The 22,515-nt window shown below is 44.1% G+C and overlaps 2 protein-coding genes across 2 annotated transcripts; both read right to left on the reverse strand.

Annotated features, from left to right (window-relative positions):
* Positions 1-1,767: 1,767 nt before the first annotated feature.
* On the reverse strand, positions 1,768-2,920 carry LOC123158206 (uncharacterized). The gene is made up of 2 exons (XM_044576287.1): positions 2,744-2,920; positions 1,768-2,520 (listed from the first exon to the last, which is right to left on the reverse strand). The coding sequence occupies exons 1-2, from the start codon at positions 2,918-2,920 to the stop codon at positions 1,960-1,962; spliced, it is 738 nt and encodes a 245-aa protein (XP_044432222.1). The 3' UTR covers positions 1,768-1,959.
* A 3,604-nt stretch (positions 2,921-6,524) lies between these two features.
* On the reverse strand, positions 6,525-7,361 carry LOC123159433 (uncharacterized). Its single transcript, XM_044577268.1, has 2 exons — positions 7,052-7,361; positions 6,525-6,969 (listed from the first exon to the last, which is right to left on the reverse strand). The coding sequence occupies exons 1-2, from the start codon at positions 7,312-7,314 to the stop codon at positions 6,834-6,836; spliced, it is 399 nt and encodes a 132-aa protein (XP_044433203.1). The 5' UTR covers positions 7,315-7,361; the 3' UTR covers positions 6,525-6,833.
* Positions 7,362-22,515: the final 15,154 nt, after the last annotated feature.

The following is a 22,515-nucleotide window of genomic DNA, read 5'->3' on the forward strand; positions in this document are numbered from 1 at the left end:
AGTGAAAGCCGGCTGGGCTCACATGTGCGATGCAGGCCAGATTAGAAGTAGGTTCTTTTTTTTGTCTGTACAGATTCCTTCGATTTTGGCTGTACAGAGAGATATTTCGATGTATCAAGAGCAGTTTTGGCTGTACAGAGAGCAGTTTTGGTTGTACAGAGAGCAGTTTTAGCTAGCACAAATGCAAAAAAATGTACTGAACATGTAGAGTTTTGAATTCCCTCAAGTTAAGATGAAGAACCACAAGGTTTGACATATGCAGTACCATAAAAGCTGCATCAAATTTGCATATGTTTGCAAATCAAACAGGGAACAAATAGTATGGACCAGAAGCATGACTTCACCAACCAAGAGCAACGGCCATGGCTAGTTCATTCCTAAACCTATCCATGTCAGGAGCACTTGCCTCTGAAGTTGAAGCATCCGATGCACTCGGAGGAATAACATACTTCTTATATCTATCCGGAATTGTTGGCACATAATCCGGATCTCTTTCACATCGAATAAAGTGGAGATCGTCTTTGTCATGGAGGCGAACATAGTTGTGCAATGTCATAGTAGCTGCAACAATCTTCATCTGTGTTTGGAACGAGTAGTTTGGCATCTTGAGGAGAATTTGCCATTTCATTTTCCACACTCCAAAGGTTCTCTCTATGCAATTGCGTTTGGAAGAGTGAATCTTGTTGAACTTCTCCTTAGGAGTGTTTGGAGGTGAACCTCTTTGGAAGTCAGGGACATGATACCGTTCTCCTTTGTATGGTGCTAGATATCCATCTCTATTAGGATACCCGGCATCTACAAGGTAATACTTGCCTAAATTGACAACACACATACATGTTAGTTGGAGGATAGAGAACATCATGTGTAAACTTGTAATGAAAAGAAATGCTCACCTTTTGGAGGATGGGGGAAGGTGGGCCTGTCCTTCTCAATTGCATGGTATAATACATTTGTATCATGCATAGAACCAGGTTGCCCAATTGAAGCATAAGTGAAGTGCATATCGAAGTCACATACCGCCATCACATTCTGAGTTGTCATGCCCGTCCTCCCAATGTACCTAACTTTTGGTGGCCCATCGGGAATAGAAGCTCTTATATGAGTCCCATCAATTGCACCAATGCAATCTTTGAGATGAGGATAAGCCCTCCTATCCTTTTTAATTAGATCATGCACAATGTGGAAGTTTGGGTCTTGTGGCTTAAGGTAGTGAGATGCCATGTTCACTACACATTGTAGAACCTCATGGAATTTACGATGGATAGTATCCGCTGAATGTTTGAAGCGATTTTGAGTTCTTCTATTTGATTCACAACCTCCCAATGTCCACAAGAACATAGCAAGAGACTCATAAGTGCTAACAAAGGTTGTTTCTTTTAGACCATAGTTACGTACCAACAAGTCATGAAGATCAAAGAACACACTTGCCGTCATTCTCAACATTGTGTAGGTCTCTCCCGGTGTGGCAATAGTCTCTTGAAGCCATCCAAATCCACTCAAAATAGATTTCCGAGGTTCAGCCTTCATCACCCAACTTTCACAATACTTGCCAAATATGACTGCTGCACCTGAACAAAGCATGTTCATATTATGTTGTTGATGCATAACCAAATTCCTCATTGTTTCATAACTATTGTCATCCTCACTATCACTATCCGATGACATCTGCCATATCAAACAATAGTTAGCATCAAGCAAAACAATATGTTCACCAACATAAGAATAAATATGTTCACCGACAAGATAATAATAGGTTCACCAACATAAGCATAAATATTGTTCCGAGCACAAGATAATAATAGGTTCGCCAACATAGGCATAAATATTGTACCGATAGCACAAGATAATAATAGGTTCGCCAACATAGGCATAAATATTGTACCGATAGCACAAGATAATAATAGGTTCACCAACATACGCATAAATATTGTTCCCATAGCTAAGATAAGATAGAACAAACTAGTTCCCATACTTTAGGTCAAACCTCCTACGCAACCAACCCTTTCGAGAGTCGGATGTCATGTGCAAGAACATCTCTCTTTGCTCTCTCTTCAGAAAGAGCTCATTAGCAATGAAATGCTCATCAGTGTCGTCTGTTGCACCACAAGCACGAACTAAATCCATGGTAGAGGCAACAGAAATGGTCTCATCTTTCTGTAGAAAAGACTGAAACGATGTGTGTGAAGCTTGGGCAATAGAACTAATCTTTCTAATCTCCTCTTGCATCACTTGTGAAGTCTTCGATTTCTTGTTCTTCTCTGGAATCGTGACCCCAAGCCTCACTTTAGATGAACTAGCTACTGTCGGAGAAGGTTGCTCTTCACTATCATCCTCCAAATCAAGATCGGTGATTTCGTCAACATTCAAGGCTGTTTTCAATGCCGAACTAGAGGGGGGAGGCAGACCAGATGCGGGGTTCCAATGGTCAGTGCCATCAACACTGATATCCTCAAACAAGACGCGCAAGCCTTCTTCGTTACGGAGTCCATGCTTCTTGAACTTGCCACAACCTGGAAGGTCCTATTGTATGAAAGAGAGACATTAGTACATAAAGCATGACAAGTTCAGATTTTATTTTCTGAGAAACATAAGCATGCGAACTTACAACTCTCGCCTTTTTCCACCACTCATTATCTTGTTTAACAGTGTTTTTCTCAAAGTCCCAACCCCCTCCAGTCTCGCGCTACTTGAGCTTCTTGAATGTGTTGTACTCATGTTTTAACTTGGTCCATTTGTTCCTCACTTGCTTTGGTGTGTACTGAAGCCCAGTTCTCATCAAGAACTCCTTTCCCACCTCATCATATGCACTGGGTGTCAAATGAGTGTTTGGCATGTTTCCAGCCTTCACTTGTTTCACAAACAACTCCACGATAATCCGAGTATTCTCATCGGTCCATTCGGCAGACCCAGTTGACGACATTTCTATACAAAAATGATGTTACTTTACGGATACACATTTCCTCGAAAATATATGCCAAACAATCAGTGCCATCTCACAAATAGATACCAAAATCAGTAGCATCATGAACATGTAGCAACAATCAGTGTCCATTAGTATAAATCATGTGTCCAATTTTCTGGGAAACAATCACTAACATCTCACAAACAATCAGTAGCAGCACGAATATGTAGCAAACAATCATCATCCATCAGTATATAATCATGTCCCCAAATATATGGAAAATAAACTGTACCAGCATGAACATGTACTACCAACATAAGGAAATTATTGATTTTATCTGAAATCAATTCATATCACTACAGACTGCACTACACATATATACGCAAAAAGTCCACACATCAGGTTCATATCACAGGAAATTGGGGCTGTCCACACACAGCGCATGAACTAGGCTGAATCAGAGTACTACAAGAGGGGGGAGGTGGCTGCTCACCTTGACCTGGGGGAATGGCTTCTGTACCGTGGATCTTGCGGCCAGGCCCGTCGGGACCTCTACTTCGTGCGGCTGCCGGCGGCGACCAACGGAGGGAGTGGCGGCAGATGGGGAGACAACACCACGGGGACTTTGGGCGGCTGCTGCGAGCGTCGATGGACGGAGACTTGCGGGGCGGGCTGTAGATCCGAGGAGCGGCGGCGGACGGCGGCGCGGCGGCCGACCGGCGACGGGGCGGCGGCTAGGGCTGCGACAGCAGAGGAGGTCGCCCCGTTCGTTTCTGTACGAGCAGAGTACGAGCTGAGGTGCGAGAGCAGAGGAGACGTCGAGGAAAACGATTCGAGTAGTTTACTTCGGGGTGGCATTGCTACCGTAATTTTGAGCAACTCCCACTTCTGATATTTGTGAAGCTGGGCCTGGGCAGCTTCTCGTCTCCGTGATTTTTGCACTGCCGAATCCTCGTCTCCGCGGAGCCAGATTCTCGAAGTGGACTCGTTCGGTGCGGCTTCTCGGAGCGATTTTCGGAAGCCAGCTCGTGGACTGCTTCCGAACGGGCCCTAAGTATCTATCACTCAGTGATTCATTAGGGACATTCAGGAAGCCCTTTACTGCATCTCGAACTATATCCGGAGTCCCTTTGCTGAAAAAGATGGATGATTTGTCTCTATTTATTCTCTGACCCGATGCCATACAATATGACTCCAACAGGTTTGATGCCTCCTCCGCTCCATTAACACTTGCTCTGAAAAACAGCAGTCTATCATCCGCGCATAAAAGGTGGTTCACCGATGGAGCCGATGGTGCCACCTTAATGCCGCCAAGCTAGGATGACTGGTTTTCTGATTTTAGTAGGCACGAAAGGCCCTCCGCTGCCAACATTGATAAAAGGCATTTAATTGTTACGACATCGTACGCCAGAGAAGGCCCATGAGTTATTCAATCTACTCATCCTTTCAGTCGAGGGGATTTTAAGATATGAAGCTTCTGAATATTCTAGGAAACATGAACAATTTTTTAAATCCTGAACAGTTTTTCGAAAATTATGTACACTTCAAAAAAAACGCGAACAAAATATGAAAGGGAACATCTTTTAAAATGCACAAATATTTTCTGAAAACACGGACTTTTTTATAAAAACATGAACATTATATGAATTTGTGAACATTTTTTTAAATGGGAAAATGTGTTGAAAATTCATATGATTTTTAGAAAATGTGCTTCCTTTATACACAAATAATATTTTTAATTTTGAAAATTTCACTAAAAAGGAATATTTTTCGAATTTGGAACATTTTCAAATGCCATTTTCATTTTAGAAATCTTGAACAATTTTGGAAAACAATATATTTTTTTGAAAAAATGGGAAACTTTTTGCAAGTTCCGAATATTTTTCAAAATAGGAAAATAAAATTGGAACCCTGAACATTTTCCAATTTTTTTATTCCTAACGGTTATGAGAATTTTTAATTTATAAACTAAATTCTAAAAGAAAAATAAACTTGGAAGGGAAAAAAGAGATAAGTAAAGGAGAATAAAAATAGAAGTAAAACACAGAAAAAATGGGCCAGCCCATTATTGGTTGTCTTGTGCGAAACTCTGACTATTTGTTGCCCAGTGTGGGAAATAGAATTTTCGCAGCTGCCTGGGCTGAAAAGTAAGTGGGCTGGCTTTGCTCGGCCAAAACGCGCGGCCCACGACCGAAAATTCTTTTTCTAGCAGACAAACACATAAGAATTTAGTACCGCCTCGGGTAGAATTCTTTTTTTCAGCGATGAACGGATGAAAAAATCGGCGAAACGCACCTTGTTTTATTGGTATATATAGGTATAGAAATGTTCTCTCTAATGCCTAATAATCTTTAGAAACACACAAAAGGTTAAAACCGGCCCATGTTTCTATTTACTACTGGGGATATGCCCAACCTCATAGAGCAACGTGAAGAAACCACTCTGCTTTCCCATGCCTATGAGCCATCCTGACATCCAGGATCCAGCTATATGAATTCTGAACATCTAGCTCTTCATAAGCAGTGGAAGTGGCTTCATTGATGCTTCTATGTTATAAAAAGTAAAAGAAAGATACTACTGAACTATGTTTTGCAAATTGTCCTCCTTTCGGCTTTCATTTACTTTAGAAGAGTGTTTCTTGGCCATTATGGTAGATTGATAGTATGCTATAAGCCTGATGTCTCTGAAGATAGAGTATATAATGCAATCTTGCAACTATGTGAATGATACGGTGTTGTTACCCTCTAATGCAGGTATTGAGAGAATCAATCCGGCAGGAGTACCAGGAAGTTGTTGATAGAAGTGTATTTACTGTAACTGGTAATCGCCCTAATCAAGAGGTATAGTTGCAAGTTTTTTTTTTCTATGATAAAATTTGTGCTTTGATTTGCCATGTTTTTTTTTCTATTGTCTATCTTACAGTGTGCCTCCTTTGTTACTTTGGAACCTGAAGACAATTGACGATTTAATCGAGACAGGACGAAGCGAGCAAATTTTCAGAGATGCGGTTCAACAGCATGGGAGAGGCCAGGTATATGAGTTATAACTTGGTCATTATTTGGACACTTGCATAAAAATCTCATCAGGATAATCTTCCATCTTCCAGATATTGGATACTGCCGCTGAGATACAGGAGCGGCATGATGCTGTAGGAGATCTAGAGAGCAAGCTTCTGGAGTTGCAGCAGGTTACCTTTCATTTGCATAAGCTCTTATACAATTTTATAGTTCACACCATGCATATGTGAATGGCAGGGGTGTAATATCTCGTACTGTACCCCATTTCCTCGGTTTTGCCTTGTAGATATTCCTGGATATGGCAGTATTGGTTGAGGCTAAAGGAGACATGATCAACCACAGCGACACATGTAAGACAGACTTCTGGGAACAGCTTGTTCTAAATGGACCTAACCGATTTTTATGAAGCAAGCTAACGAAATGTTGTTAACATTTGCACTGTCATGCCATCATGTTTTTCCAAGGTTTCAAATGCTACCCACCACATACGGCAAGGTCTGGGTGCTCTCCAGAAGGCAAAGAAGCTGCAGAAGAACTCGAGAAAGTGGTTAGCATCGTTGTCGGGATTAAACAGCCATGGAAGAAGCAACCCTTGAGCACGACCGGAAACCCAAGATCCCAGCAGAATATATATAAATATAAATAACTGTTTTTCCGTGTGTGCAATCTGTGTAGTTCTATGACCGATTCACACTCTTCCGTGGCTGCACCCATGTTCAACCAGACAAAGCCCCTGGAGGCTGCTGCTAATTCGTTTGTGCTTCGCGTGCTCCAGCTATTTTATCGGTGAAAGTGGCGAATGCGAAACCAAAATCTGCATCCTTGTTCCTGAATCCTGAATTCACTCATTGCAGTTTGTGCAGCATACTAACATGTACTAAGAATTTTTTGCTGTTTGTTGCTGGATCTGATGCTCATTCATCTTGGGGTTGATCTTCACCGCCTTCGTCCTCGACGACCTCCAGGGGCTTGAAGTGCTTTCCGTCCAGCAGGTACGTGCCGACAGCGAGCCGCACGGCCCAGACGTCCTTCGGCTTCCGCGACATTATCCTGCGCAACGCCGCGGGGATGTCAGGCATAAGAGACATCGCATATACATTCAAAGTGCTTGTATAGGGTATAGGAGCGCTACCTCCCGACGTCGCCGGGCTTGACGCGGCCGGCGTTCTGCCGGAGCGACGGCACCGACGCGGCGGTCTTGAGCATGGGCGGCTCCTCGGTGATGACGATCGGCGAGCCGACCTTCAGCTTCGCCTTCGAGGTATCGGGCGTGTCGCGGTTCACGCACCGGACGGCTATGGCGGCGGAGCGTCGTCCGGCCAGAAGCGCTGGGAATCGCGGCGGTGGGGCGTAGTAGGATGACGGGTAAACGGCGGCTGCCGCTGGCCGTAGCATCCTGCCCTGCTGAAACGGGATAAAGATAAAGATGCCTTGTGGTCGGAGAAATGCCTCTATGCACTCGGGGGCAGGTGAGGCCCACCACAGCAGCGACAATTGTTTTGATACAGTGCGTACAAGAGAAATCAGGAGAAAAATCACATGCGGAACTGGCAGGTGGGCCAAGTTGGCTGACACTTTTATTCCACATGCTGCCTACAACCTCAACCAACCAGAGCCCTCCATTTTATCGGGGTGTAGAGCATCCACAACCACAATTGTCTAACTTATACACCCTACACATCCGTGGTGGTCTCCGCAGAAAGTGACCAATCAACCCCCTCCCCCATTTCTCCACGTCCGCAACCGTGTTTCTCAAATATCTGGCCCGAATTCATACAAATCATGCAACACATAGCATGTCCATACATAGATTGGGGATTAAAGTATTGCACAATTCAACCCAAAATGACAAGTTCACCCACTTAACTAAAACAAGAAGCTAGATTAAGTAAATAAACAAAAAGGACCGTCGGACTTTACCACTTCCTCGTCGACCGCTTCCCCTCCGGAGCGGCGGTTGTAGTCCTCGGTAACCAGAGGAGAGTCGTCACCGTCGTATGTGGTTCCGCCGGCGGCGGAGGAGGAGGAAATGATCCCGATCATACGACGGGCGACTTTCTCCGTAGCGGTTGCCTTCTACCTCGCGAGCCGCCTGGACTCCTTGAGCCCGATGCTGAGGGACGTTACATTTTATGGGGCCGGCGGCAGGTGTCCTTCTTCGCCCAAGTGAAGGAGAGGCATATAGCGTTGATGACGATCTCGTGGCCATCTGCGGCGGGAGAAGCGCCTTCGGCATGGATTTGTAGGACCCGCAACTAGGTCGGATGGAGGCGGCCTGCGCCGCCATCTACCTTGCACGGCGATACACGCGCACCTCAAATTCTGGCAGCTATGGTCTCGGGCTCGGTGGTGTGGGCGCGAGCAGCCAACACCACCCGGGAGGAGCAGGGGATGGTGGTGACGGGTGCCACGGGTCACCCTACCGCCTAACAAGGGAAGGGACGGACCACGACGTGTGGCCATGGGCTGGTGTAGAGCTGCAGGTGCCCTTCTAGGCCATTGGGGATGCCACGAAGGAGGAGCTCCCGCCCATTCCCATCTGCGACCGGCAAAGGGCAACGTGGGACGAGCTCCTCGTCGTCCGGAGTGGATGAGGTGGAGTCATCCTTGACGAGCGTCGCCCAGTCGATGAGTTGGATTCGTTGCGAACCAAGGTGGAGGGAGGAGGAAGGGGAGGAGATGGGCAGTGGAGCAGAGTGGTCGAGAGAAGTGATTAGGGTTTGGTCGTGGTCGGGTATTTGTGGGGACAGGGGTGGGGATGGCGGGGGTCAGCATGGGGTGGTCCAATGTGGCAGCGGCGTCTAGGCGCACCCGGTTTGCCCCATATCTGCCCAGATATGGGAGATATGGGCTGGGTACGGGGGGTGTCGGTCAGCCTGGACGTTTGGGCTAGCTATGAGCAGATTGGTTGGGTGACAATTGTTGTCCGTGCAGTGACTGGGCAGACCGCCCAGACTTTAAGGAACGATATGAGGGCTTCGGTTGTAGATGCTCTTAGGGAATCTCTCAACGCTATACCGCAAATTGCCCCTAAAAATCAGGACTACAGTGTTAAGAAGTTTTTTGCCACCCAATGTTGTGCCGCAAACGCCCATGGACGCACTGAGAGTCTGAAATCCCGCTAACCGGCACCAAATCAAGGGGGGTTTGCGGGCATTCGGACTCGTGTCACATATGTATCCGCTCGCTCGTCCCCATCCAAAACCCTTTCCAGCACGTCCGCTCCGCTGTGGGCACCGCATTCATGCCAGTCCTGTTGGAAATATATGCCTTGGAGGCAATACTATTGTATTATTATATTTCTATATTCATAATTAAGAGTTCATATTCTATGCTATAATGCTATGATCTTGGAATGTGTTATTCAGTGGAAAACTCATATGCACGTGTGAAACAATAAATGGTAAAATAACATTCCTAGTCTCGCCTCTAAGACTAGCTCAGGTGTTGTTGTTATTCATGATCTTAGGATATTATTAAGTGTTATAATGGTTCTAAAACAATATCGAGAGTATGGCGTTAGAAAAACGATCATATTGAATCAAACCAAACTTGTTTGTTATGCTTTGAGATAATATCGTCTGAAGTCAATTGATATAACATGTAGTGTTAACGTTTGATTTAGTTCGTTAGACCATGAGAGTATCATAGTCTCTTCTTACCGTATGATGAACTTTGGGGTTTTCTCAAGCGTCATGTATAACACGGTGATCATAATGACAACTTACAGGTTCATCGGAAAGTTTGACAAGGGACTAGATAGGTTGAGGGTAGAATTTGCTCCTCCAATGATGGTGAGATATTCTTAGGGCCCTCACGGTGCAAAGACATCCATCATCATTTGGCCAGACACAGGTGACTATGTCACGGGGATGCCGGGACATGTCAACAAGAAAGAAGAACAAAACCGGTAACGAGGAGACCGGTATAGTGAGCATGTGTATGACTCAATAGGATACCAATATATCTCACCTCGGGCTTTGTAAAGTGTCGCGAAGCAAAGGGTATAACACAGGATAACCAAAGTTTCACTTGAATGGAATTCATGTACTCATAAGGATTGATATGGATGTCCACGGTTTCGCTATCGGTCATTGAAGAAATGGGTTCTGTTCCTGTCTATGTTTTACCAAACCTACAGGGTCACAAGCTTATGGTAATCACAATCTACTGAGTGTTAGTAGGATGGGAGTAATTAGGAAATATTTATGAAATAGTTTCATTAATATTCAAAATAGTTTTGAATGGAACCGGAAGCGTTTCGGGGTCATCGGAATGGTTTCAGAGTTTATCAGGCAATGTCGGGTATTAGATAAAAGTATATAGGCGGAAAATGTTTTCAGAGATGTTAAATTAATAATAAAAGGCTCTCATAACAGTTAAGAATCTTTCATATTAAATTTAATATCAACGGGCCTTAAAAGGCCAAGTGGTGGAAGGCTACTTGGGCCCAAAAGAGGTGGTGCCCCCTTCGCCTCATGGAAGGGGGGGGGGGGAGGCCGAATTGGAGGGCGACCCCCTCATCTTGGCCGGCGCAGGGGGGAGTTCCTTCCCCCCTTGTGGCACTCCCTCCTCTCCCCTTCAACCTATATATACTAGATGTCTTGGGCACTTTTGAATACACAAGTTTTGGAGCCTCCTTTAGTTATCTAGTTCTAGTTCTAGCTGATCCTAGTTGATCAATTAGAGCTAGACCTAGATCCTCTAATCCTCATAATTAGAAGCCTAGTGTGGTTTTAATCTCATCCCTCTAATTCTCAGGCGATGATTATCGCTAGACGGCGAAGCCTTGCCGGATCGTGAAGACCGTACACTTGCAACCCGTAGAGAGGTCGTGCTTTCGGTCTTCCCTTCTAGGGATTGTTCATGGGCGGTTCGCGGGATCGTTCATGTATGGTTCGAGGGACTCCAAGTATGATCTACACTGACTGGTCTACTTCCGCCGCATTGATCTAATCCAAACAGTTTATTGATGGCTCGTGTCCGCGTTAGTTTTTCCCCGAAGAGGAAGGGATGATGCAGCACAACTATGGTAGGTATTTCCCTCAGTGACGAAACCATGGTTATCGAATCAGTAGGAGAACCAAGCAACACTATGTAAACGGTACCTGCACACAAAGAACAAATACTTGCAACCCGGCGCGTAAGAGGGGTTGTCAATCCCTCCCGGGTAAAAGATTGGTAAAGATATAATTTGGTAGATGCAAATAGAATAACGGAAAATAAAATTCAGCGAGGTAGTTTTGAGTGTTCGATAATATAGATCTAAAAATAAAATATGCAAATAAATAAAAAGGCAAATAGCAATATAGATCTTAAAATATATGAGGAGAAAATAGACCCGGGGGCCGTAGATTTCACTAGTGGCTTCTCTCGAGAAAATAGAATACAGTGGGTAAACAAATTACTGTTGGGCAATTGATAGAACTTAAAATAATTATGACGATATCCAGGCAATGATCATTATATAGGCATCACGTCCAAGATTAGTAGACCGACTCCTGCCTGCATCTACTACTATTACTCCACACATCGACCGCTATCCAGCATACATCTAGTGTATTAAGTTCATGAAGAAACAGTGTAATGCAATAAGAACGATGACATGATGTAGACAAGATCTATTCATGTAGGAATAGACCCCATCTTGTTATACTTAATGGCAACGTTCAATACGTTTCTTGCTACCCCTTCTGTACTGGGAAAGAACACCGCAAGATTGAACCCATCACAAAGCACCTCTTCCCATGGCAAGAAAAATTGATCTAGTCAACCTAACTAAATGAATGATTCGAAGAAGAAATACAAGGCTATAAGTAATCATGCATATAGGAGATCAAAACTCAAATAACTTTCATGGATAAAAATATAGATCTAATCATAAACTCAAACTTCATCGGAGCCCAACAAACACACCGCAAAAAGAGTTACATCAAATAGATCTCCAAGAGACCATTGTATTGAGGATCAAAAAGAGAGAAAAATCCATCTAGCTACTGCCTACGGACCCGTAGGTCTACAATGAACTACTCACGCATCATCGGAGAGGCACCAATGAGGATGATGAACCCCTTCGTGATGGTGTCTAGGTTGGATCTCATGGCTCTGGAACTTGCGCCGGCTGGAATTGTTTTTCGTTGACTCCCCTACGGTTTCTGGAATATTTAGGTATTTATAGGGCAAAAATGCGCTGGGGGAGGCCACCGAGGTGGGCACAACCCACCAGGGCGTGCCTGGACCCCCAGACGCACCCAGGTGGGTTGTACCCCCCTCGGGGCACCCCTCTGCTACTTCTTTGGCCCATCCTGTGTCTTCTGGCCCAAAAAAATCTCCAAAATGTTTTGCTGCATTTGGACTCCGTTTGGTATTGATTTTCTTCAAAGAAAAAAACAACAACTAGCACTAGGCACTATGTCAATAGGTTAGTCCAAAAAAATGATATAAAGTTGCTATAAAATTATTGTAAAACATCCAAGAATGATAATATAACAACATGGAACAATAAAAATTATAGATATGTTGGAGACGTATCAGCATCCCCAAGCTTAATTCCTGCTTGTACTCAAGTAGGTAAATGATAAAAATAGAATTTTTGATGTGGAATGTTGCCTAACATGTTCATCACATATTATTTTCTTTTGTAGCATGGACATATGGACTTTTATATGGTTCAAAGCAAGTCTAGTTTTGACATGAAGATTTCAATACTCAAGCATATCAACAATCAACCTTGTCTTTTAAAATATCATCACTAAAGCAAGTTACCCCTAGACCATCATGCTCAATCATTGACCCATTCATGAAACACACTCGCATATTAGCTACATCCAATGCTCAAGTACGATCATAGTTCCCCTTAGTTGATGCTTTATAAGAGAAGATGGAGACTCAAATAGAACTAAAAATTGCATACCATAAATAGAAAGGCCCTTCGTAGAGGGAAGTGGGGATTTGTAGAGGTGTCAGAGCTCAGAGTGGAAAAATTAAGAGATAAAACATTTTGAGAGGCATAGTTTACCCATCAACGAAAATGGCCGACTAATTCCCAACACTTTCCATGCTAGATATATCATAGGCGATTCCCAAATAGAAAATAAAGTTTATTCCTTTTTATACCATACTTTCACATTCCATGGCTAGCCGTATCCACAGGTGCCGTCATACCAACACTTTCCAAGGAGTTTATTAATTGACAACATAAAGTAAATTTCTTCTTTCATTTAGGGACTGGGCATCCCTAATACCTTTGTCATACTCTCGTGCAATGACAAGAGAATAAACACTCATCTTGAGAATAACACATCTAGCATGGAAAATATTGGCCACCCCCTGCCGCTTCATGAGTGGTACAAGCACACAAAAAGGAAATTTATTTTGAAATTAGAGATGGCGCATACAAATTTGCTTAGAACGACATGGAAATCCTGCATATAGGTGGGTATGGTGGACTCATATGGCAAAACTGGTTTTAAGGATTTGGATGCACAAGTAGTATTCCTACTTAGTACAAGTGGAGGCTAGCAAAAAGATTGAGAAGCATCCAACCAAGAAACGTAAAATCACGTAAGCAAGGATTAAGCATAACTAACACTGAATAATGCACCACAAGTAGGATATAATTTCATTGCATAATTATTGACTTTTGTGCTTGCATAGGGAATCACAAACCTTAACACCATTATTCTTACTAAAGCATAATTACTCATCAACATAACTCACATATCATTATCATCATATCTTAAAACTATTACAAAGAATCAAGTTTATTTTGTCCAATGATCTTCGTGAAAGTTTTTATTATATCCTTCTTGGATTTCTATCACTTTGGAACAAATTTCATATGTTGTTTTTGATAGATCGAACAAACACTACAAAAAAATACACTTCCGTGATGATAATGTTTGTCACAGTAGGTCACGTTTTCTGTCATGCATGTACATCCATGACGATTTTATGACAGAATCAAGATAGTCATACATGTGCTGTCGTAGAAGTGTTCCATGACATTATCAAAATTATCATCACAGAAGTGTCCACTTCCATGATGATAAATCACGTGTCATAGAAGTGCTTTCGTCAAGGGTCACCGACACATGGCATCCACCATAACGGGACGCCGTTAAGCTATCGGGTCCGGTTTTGGATCCGATAACCCGCTAACAGCCACGACCAATGCCGATTTTTCATGTGTAAAATTCTCATTGGCCGACGGAACCACGTGTTGCCTCACCGTTGGGACAGAAGTCATCCACTCATTGGACAGGAGGCGCCTATGATAGGTCGACACGTTTCACGGCCCAACAGTGGCCCATTTCAGTGAAAAAGGCCGACCCAGTAAAAATTAGCAGGCCGACCCATAAAAGGCCTACTTGTGTCAGGTCCATTTAAGCCCACGACCCATACGAGATGTGCCAATTCGGCCCGTTAATGGTCTGTTAAAGATTTGACACCATTGCAGCCCATCGTTAGTTCGAGCCCGTTAACAGCCCGCTATATATTTGGGCTCAATATTGGCCCAATGTGATTTTGGCCTGTTAACGGCCCATTCAAGGGATGGGCCAATTTTCAGGATGTATATCTTTCGGCCTTTTAGCGACCCATTTAAGTGTTGGGCTAATTTCCGTCCCGGTGTGTCTTTCAGCCTGTTGACGGCCCATAAATGAGTTGGGCCATTTGTAGTCGGACCCGAGTTTTGGCCTTTTAGCGACCCATTTAAGTGTTGGGCCAATTCCCGGCCCGGTGTGTCTTTCAGCCTATTGGCGGCCCATAAATGAGTTGGACCATTTGTAGTCGGACCTGAGTTTTGGCCTTTTAACTGCCCGTGCCCTTCATGGTCCAATACCAGCCCGGTTTCTCTTTTGTCCTGCTAAAGGCCCATAACACAGTTGAGCCATTTACAGTATGACCCGACTTTCAGCCTCTTAGCGGCCCATGCTCTTCATGGTCCAGTACCAGACTGCTGTCTCTTTCGGCCTGCTAAAGGCCCATAATATAGTTGGGCTTTATGTATCCCGAACGGCATGTTAACGGCCCGTGAAATCAAATGGGCCCACCTGTTGCTCGCTTCGATGTCGGCCTGTTAACGACCCGGGAGGTAAGAGGTCTGACCATTAACTTTTGGCCTGGTAATGACCCATTAACTTAATGGGCCCACTAAAGTTCATACATGTCTTTAGGCCAAATTAGATAATTTGAGCCTATTACGACGAGCAATTATGCACAGGACCAAAACCGATCAAGCAAAGGTACAACATACAGGGAAAAACGTTGCACATCCAACATATATTACATGAAATTACATCCACTGGGCAATCAAAGATTGATGCCATTTCAAATAAATGAACAAAACCTAACGATCTACAACGTCACAATCTGCAACCTCAGCGTGGATGACGCCCATAAGCATGTGGGCAAGTTCTTGCTACTTTGCTACACTGTCTCTGAAAACATTGACCAGTTGTTGTTGCGCACGAATGTGCACCTCTGATTCCTCCACCATTTCCATCATTGCTTCAGCCATTAATTGGTTCACAAACATACATTTCCTGTTGCATTGGAGACAGAGGAAACTGAACAGATTCAGATGGCGATTTTGGCAGGCTTGTATTATTGATAGTGGAGAGTGTCTCGACCACTGCATCATAACATAAATTAGGAGGGGAACCGAACAGACTAATCATGAGTTATTACCATCTTACCTGGCCTAGATTTATTGGAAAGAAACAATGGGGTTGCCTTGCTGTTTTCAGAGTTTGTATTCTTATCTTCAGCAGCCTGCACCAAATTAACACATTAGCATTGCTATCATTGGCCAAGTCAGATAATAGGAAAGAAACATTGACATAACGAACGTGTGGGAAACTAGCCTACACCAAATTAACACAATATGGCACAACTATCATCAGCTAGGTAAGGTAATACGAAAGCAACATTGACACAATGAATGAACGGGCAACCAGAGCAGCACTACAATTCAGTAATGTGCATGATATGAGATAGTACACTCATGCAGTTTTCCTTACAAAAATCAACATTGGCGCCTTTAACATTTTGCTACAACTAATTTTAGATCAGATAAAGGTTGGATTCACGATGATTAACAAAATACATGCTGATATAAAAATATGGTGATATGCAATAGGTACTTACATCAGCATTGGAGCACAGAGAATTCCCGCAAGATATTTTCCTCGAATACAATCCCAATGGAGGAAGTCTTCTATCGTTTAAGCTTATTTTCAAAAAGAGAGATGGGTAAGAAACATGTAGAAAATATGATCAGAATGCTATAAAATTTCATGATGCGAGGATACGCACACACTTTTTAGAATGGAGTTGACATTGTTTTGCTGGACTGGAGCAGACTAGTTCTTTGGCCACTGGAATCTGCTTATTATCAGTGGGAGTTGGGTTTCTCTGTGCTGGAGTAGTATATATGAAAACCGGAGTTGGTTTATTATCTCCTGGTGTTTGGATCTTTTGCAAAGACCTGGTTTGTAACCCTTCAGATTTTAACATAGCCGTCATCCCCTTGCATGCCTTATATAGAAGAATGGTGCTTCAATTATAAAACATGCTACAACAGAGATGGGATAGGTACTGAGGAATAGAAAGGCATGACCTATTGACATGCATTCCCTCCATCCGGAAATAAATAGATGGGTCTAGGCGTATTTCAGTTTTAGATACATCCAGTTTTATCCATTTCTGCGACATGTAATCCGGACGGAGGGAGTATGATGTAAGAGCTAGGGATATGACAGGAAAACAGTGTAAAAAAGCACTAGAATGTAAAACTGTATGCTAGCGGAATACATACAGAAAAACACTAAGGCAACATATGCGGGTATGATTGGGAAACTAAGATTTCATTGCAAGAGACCACTAGAACAACACTTCAATGTAAAAAAAAGAACATGGTATGGTAGACAGATGAAGTACATACTGATGAATAACAATGCACAAGATATTCAGAAGCATGATGTCCAAACTAAGCAGATGGCATTTCGATAGAGTAGAATGACAGTACTTGAATTTGAAAATATGTTATCCTGAATGGAATAGGTACTGAAAAACAGGAAGGTATGCCATATTTACATGCATGATCAGCAGGCTAAGCACAAGGCATTGCAACAGAGTAGATGCAGTCCAGGACATCATATGCATGTTGTACCCATATCAAGGGCCAAGTAAGAGCAAGGACCTTATGGGGTGAATAGGATTCATCATCTTTCTGCAAGTCTTGTGTAGAACTACCTTTACATGTTCCATCATATTGGGTATCATTGATGTCAAGTTTGTTGGCCATTACATTGCTCCGTGAGGTTCTTGTGCATAAATCAGTGTTAGAAATTATATTTGACATGCATGGAAGACAACTAGTAGTTAGATTTATGTAATGAGTGCCTGTAGGAGACGACATAAATAGTAGGACTGGGGTTAACTAGCAGCAATAGGTCTCAAAAACTAAAGGGAGAACACAGATGAAAGCTGTAGAATATGTATCGTTTGTACTCGAGATTAACTAGATGGCACACAAAAGTATTAAAGAACAACATAGGTAATACTAGAAGTGGTATAATACTATAATCACCAGCCTGTGGGATAGCATTAGCTGATGGATGATAACTATGGAACAACATTACCTAAAGAACAAGTCTCTTAGCTGAAGTATGGAACAATGTTAACTCCTGAATAAGACCCGTAAGAGATCAACATGAATATACAGTGAAATGTGATAATCTATTTTCCATGCTTAGATGAATAACAAATCCATAAATGTTGCACACAAGTAAGATGAGGGTACAACCTATCTGGCCGCCATCCATAGGAGTGAGCATCATGTGCTGACTTGTCGATGGCCCTGCAGTTGTTGTGGCTGTCCATGTTGGGCACGCGCATTCGATGCAGGGAACTGTTGAGTGGGGACTATAGCTCCCTTCTAGTGTATGCTTCCCTTGTGAGCAGCTGCGGTGAGTCGGAAGACGGTGTGGCTGAAGATGCAGAAAACACATAATGTTAAGAACGACACATCTATTTGATCTAAAGAAATACCCCCAGAGATCAACAACAAGGTACAAGAGTGGTCACATGTCTGTTGACTGAAGACTAAATTGGGGTCACATGATTTTGTTTTATTTTGGTACTATCCGGTCTACGGAGGATGGCTTGATGGCCGTCTTGTGCCTCCCGGCTGACATTGTTCGGAATCTTCCCCGAAGAGCCAGAGACCAACAACAGAGTAGCCTGCCTCTGCAGTTCGTGGCCCCGACCAAAACCCCGCTCCCCGCCCCACCACACCGTCGTGGTTGCGCCGCCCCGGGCTAATCCACAAAGACTGACCGTCATCCAGATCCGGTGGCGGTAGTACCTTCAACCCACGCAACTCTAAGATAGCCATCTAAGCGCTGCTTCCATGGTGAAGTTGCGCCCCCGCACCCTTACGTTAGACACAAGCCAACTGGCGGCCTAGGAGCTCCGCCGCCTTGAGGGGTGCTGCTTCCCATTGGGAATCGATTGGCCCAGAATAAAAATTCAGACAACTGACACCTAAATAAAGTGATTTCAGACGAGGGTGGGACCTATCTAGCGGCACGGTGAAGTAGGCAGCTCCAGCTGTCGAGTCGGTGAGGCTGACACGGTTGCGGTGGCGACCGACGGCAGGAAAGCAGAGATGTTGCAACGGTCGACAACTACAGGGAAGCAGCGCCGGGGCTCTGGACGGATCCGAAGTTGGAGCTGCTCCGGCGCCGTGAACAACGGCGGGGGTGAATCGGCTTCGGTACAATTCATGCGGCTGTCATTGAGGCACCTCCAGCAGCACAGAGTAAGAGGCACACGGCCTAGTGCACGACAGCAAATGGACAACGTCTCCGGCATTAGGGAGGAGGACAGCTATGAATTTGGTGCGGTGGAGGCGCCATGGAGGAGAGGCTGAGGTTTCGTGGCTCGGGAGAAGGGATCCTCGGGGAGAAGGTGATTTGGCGCCCACGAGGTATGAATGGGGAGGTAATGGGGACGCATTTGTCTAAAATGTGTGTGTGGTGTGTGTGAGGGGGGGGGGGGTTACAGTTCTACTCCTGCCTTTAGGCTTCTCGGCTTGGGTGTGTGTATTAAGGGTCGGGGATAGTAGAGTAACTTTGCTTCTCCCCAAATAGTGGGCGTGAGCGATTTCGAGTGAGGAGGGCGTGTTTTGAAATATAGTGGGCACGAGCGATTCCGGGCGAGGAGAGCGTGTTTTGAAATAGTGGGCGTGAGCTATTTCGGGCGAGGAGAGGGTGTTTCGCCGATGATGGTTTATGAATTATTCGGCACATGTCACTTCGGCTGAGGAGAAGGCGCGCTTGGATGAAGTTACGAACCTACCCTCGATGTAAAATGGGCCAATTGATGCATGTCCCACATAGGCCAGTAATTTCGCGTCTCCCATTTATTTGCTCGGGTGAATTCCACCGAGTAGAGGGTGTTTATGGTTCATTCAAATTTGGGAGAACGAGCATCCACGTCTACCTTACATCCACGTCCACATAGGCCAGTAATGTGTTTTTACATGCTCGTTGCTAGCGATTTACTATATGACAAATAGTTGACCCACTCAAAAACAGGAATCAAACCCAAAATGAAATATCTCGATTCAATGAAATAGCTCGTTCACCAGGTCAAAATAGTGAACTAAATCCAAAATTGAACACCTCAATCGAGTAGCATGTAGAACAATATTATAGTACTCCATGAACATGTTGAAAGTCAAATTAATGAACTTGTTTGATATACGCATATCTCCGTTCATGTGTGGGTTGCAGACAACATGTTCTCCAATTTAAATATTTGAATGCAAGTTTATATCGAAACATGGTTTATATCAGTCTTTGATGCATAAAACGCGACCTCCCCCTCCCCTGGACTCCTTCTCTCTCTCTCTCTCTCTCTCTCTCTCTCTCTCTCGCTCTCTGACAATCTTCAATTTTGTCGCACGCATCCAACACACAAACCTTGTTGGTCCCTCTCCCTCTCTCTCCATCTCTCTCTCTCTCTCTCTGTGTGTGTGTGTGGGGGGGGGTCTTTGTAGTTCGCATGCATATATACTCCATCTATAGGTCTCTCTCGCACACTATGTATGATTATCTAGCCCAAGCTAGATATCTTGGGTCCACTCATCGTACGCACACAAATTCCTTGGCTCGTTGCCCATAACTCTCTCACACACCACTCTGTCGTCTCGGAGCTCTTCCCTCTCTCTCTCAAACTCTCCATCTACCTGGGTCACACATACACATGCATATCTCACTTGCACTCAATAGACCCATCTAAAACTCTATCTCTCTACCTTGTTCTCTCTCCATCTCACACGCACACACACAATCTCATGCCTAGCTAGCCAAGTATGATGGTCTCTCACTCAATTGTAGGCACACGCAGTCCCCCCTATATGTATATGACTAGCTAATCTTAGTCTCCATCACAAACGTGTGCATTGTCTATTTCGATTTCTCTTGGGGCATCTTTATATCGCGCACTCACCTCCCTCGATCTCCCACCGATATAGTCCCCTCACGATCTCGAGGGGATCTCTCTATCACAAACACACCATCTCTCCCTACCCATGCATCCATGTTCTCCATGTCTCCCTCTCGACCTTTGTTCCTTGCTAGCCAGACCTCTATTGGACATGTGCTATAGAGGTGTCTCTCTCCGTTGCAAACAATCATGCACTAGCTATCTTCGTGTATCTCCTCACCTTGCTTTTCTATCTCGAAGATGCATGCGTGATATGTTTGCATAAGAAACGAAAACACACACACTCTCTCTAATTTATTGTTTGTTGTCACTTTATCTTTCACACACATACTATTTTTGCACACTCACTCATTCTCCTTCACACACACTTGATCTCTCTCGACTTAGGCACTCTCTTCGGTCCATAGCATATAGATTTATTGAAAAGTCAAACATCACAAAGTTTGACCATGTACGTGGAGAAAAACATTTACATCTAGAACGGCAAACATATACCATTAGATTCACCATGAGATGTAGTTTCGTATGATGTATCTTTGGTATTGTAGATATAAATAACATTTGCGTAAACCTGATCAAAGCTCCCAAAGTATGACTTCTAAAAATTTACATGCATTGCATTATCGAGCATATGAAATATCTCTTGCCCCCTCTCAACTATCTAACGCACCACTCATCCTTATCGGGGTTCCTCTATCTCTCTCAAACTTTATATCTCCCTGGTTCACACATACACATGTCTCGCTCGCGCTACATATAGACCTATCCAACACTCTCCGCCCTTGTTCTCTCTCTATGTGACACGCACCCCCCTAAGTACCATATCCCTCACTCCATCATAGGTGCAAGCACTCCCCCCCTAAGTATGATTATCTCTCACTAGCCATCAGGAACACATGTATTGTCTCCTTCCATCCATACGTCTATCTCGATATCTCTCGGGGTATCTTCTATCGCGCACACACCTTGTCACTCGATCTCCCACCCATGTAGTCCCATCACGATCTCCAGGGGATCTCTCTATGACAAATATACACTGTCTCCTCACCATGTCTGCATTTTCTCTGTACGTCTCTCTCGACCTCTCTCCCTTGCTTGTCAGAGCCCTCTTGGCCACATGCTAGGGGTCTTTCTCTCTCGGTTGCAAACAACCACACACTATCTCCTAACATTACTTCCGTTGTCGAAGATGCATATGTGATATGTTTGCATAAGACACACACTCTTTTTCTCTACTTTTATCATGTGTTGTCCATATCTCTTTCACACACGCACACACACTTTTTCACTCACTCTTTCTATTTCACTCTCTCTCTCTCTAGTTGGGGACTCTCTCACATGCATAAGCATATGGATGTTTTGAAAAGTCAAACCTTAGAAAAATTTGACCAGGTGTATGTGGAGAAAAACATTTACATCTGGAACAATCATTAGATTCATCACATGTACTTACTTCATACTATCATTTATCTTTGGTATTGTAGATGTAAGTAATTTCTTTATAAACTTGGTCAAAGTTTCAAAAGTTTGACTTTTAAAAAATGTTGGCACTACATTATCGAATAAAGGGAGTAGCTCTTTCTCCCTCTCTCTGCTATCTCTCACGGGCCTCCCCTCTCACTCGAACTCTTTATACCGACGGATTATACGCTCACTGTTTCAGCGTATAGCTCCGTATATTGTTTAGTTGACCGGTCAACCAGTCCACATGCTGCCTTGTCAACTCGTGTTCTCTATCTTCGTGTGCTAGCCCATGTGGCAGTGGGTGAAAATAAGTAAACTAGAGGCCCATCTGGCACGCGGTGAAGTAAAAATAGTTGAAACCACTCGGGGTAGCACCCCGCACGCTAGTAAATTGAGGGCGCGTTGACGACACACTTCTTTCGCGTGAAGGACGCACTCGCGCACAATTCACCACTGCGCGACAGCATGCACAGAAGGACACACTCGTGCACACCCAGCAGGCCCTCCACTATGTAGGCCAAAACACGTGCCAAATTCACTTGTGATGCATTTGGCATCAATGCCCCTCCATTGCTCACCTGGTGCCCCAATCTGGATCACCTACTTTGCTCCGGT

The sequence above is a fragment of the Triticum aestivum genome, chromosome 7B (genome assembly GCF_018294505.1).
Source record: "Triticum aestivum cultivar Chinese Spring chromosome 7B, IWGSC CS RefSeq v2.1, whole genome shotgun sequence".
Classification (NCBI taxonomy): Eukaryota; Viridiplantae; Streptophyta; class Magnoliopsida; order Poales; family Poaceae; genus Triticum; species Triticum aestivum.

Bases quoted from the DNA above. Each gene is read 5' to 3' on its own strand.
- LOC123159433 (XM_044577268.1), bottom strand. From the start codon at position 7,314: ATGCTACGGCCAGCGGCAGCCGCCGTTTACCCGTCATCCTACTACGCC. The intron at 6,970-7,051 runs GTAGCGCTCCTA...GGCGTTGCGCAG, and splicing joins AAGCCCGGCGACGTCGGGAG to GATAATGTCGCGGAAGCCGA.
- LOC123158206 (XM_044576287.1), bottom strand. From the start codon at position 2,920: ATGTCGTCAACTGGGTCTGCCGAATGGACCGATGAGAATACTCGGATT. The intron at 2,521-2,743 runs GTGAGGAACAAA...TTCATACAATAG, and splicing joins TTCAGTACACACCAAAGCAA to GACCTTCCAGGTTGTGGCAA.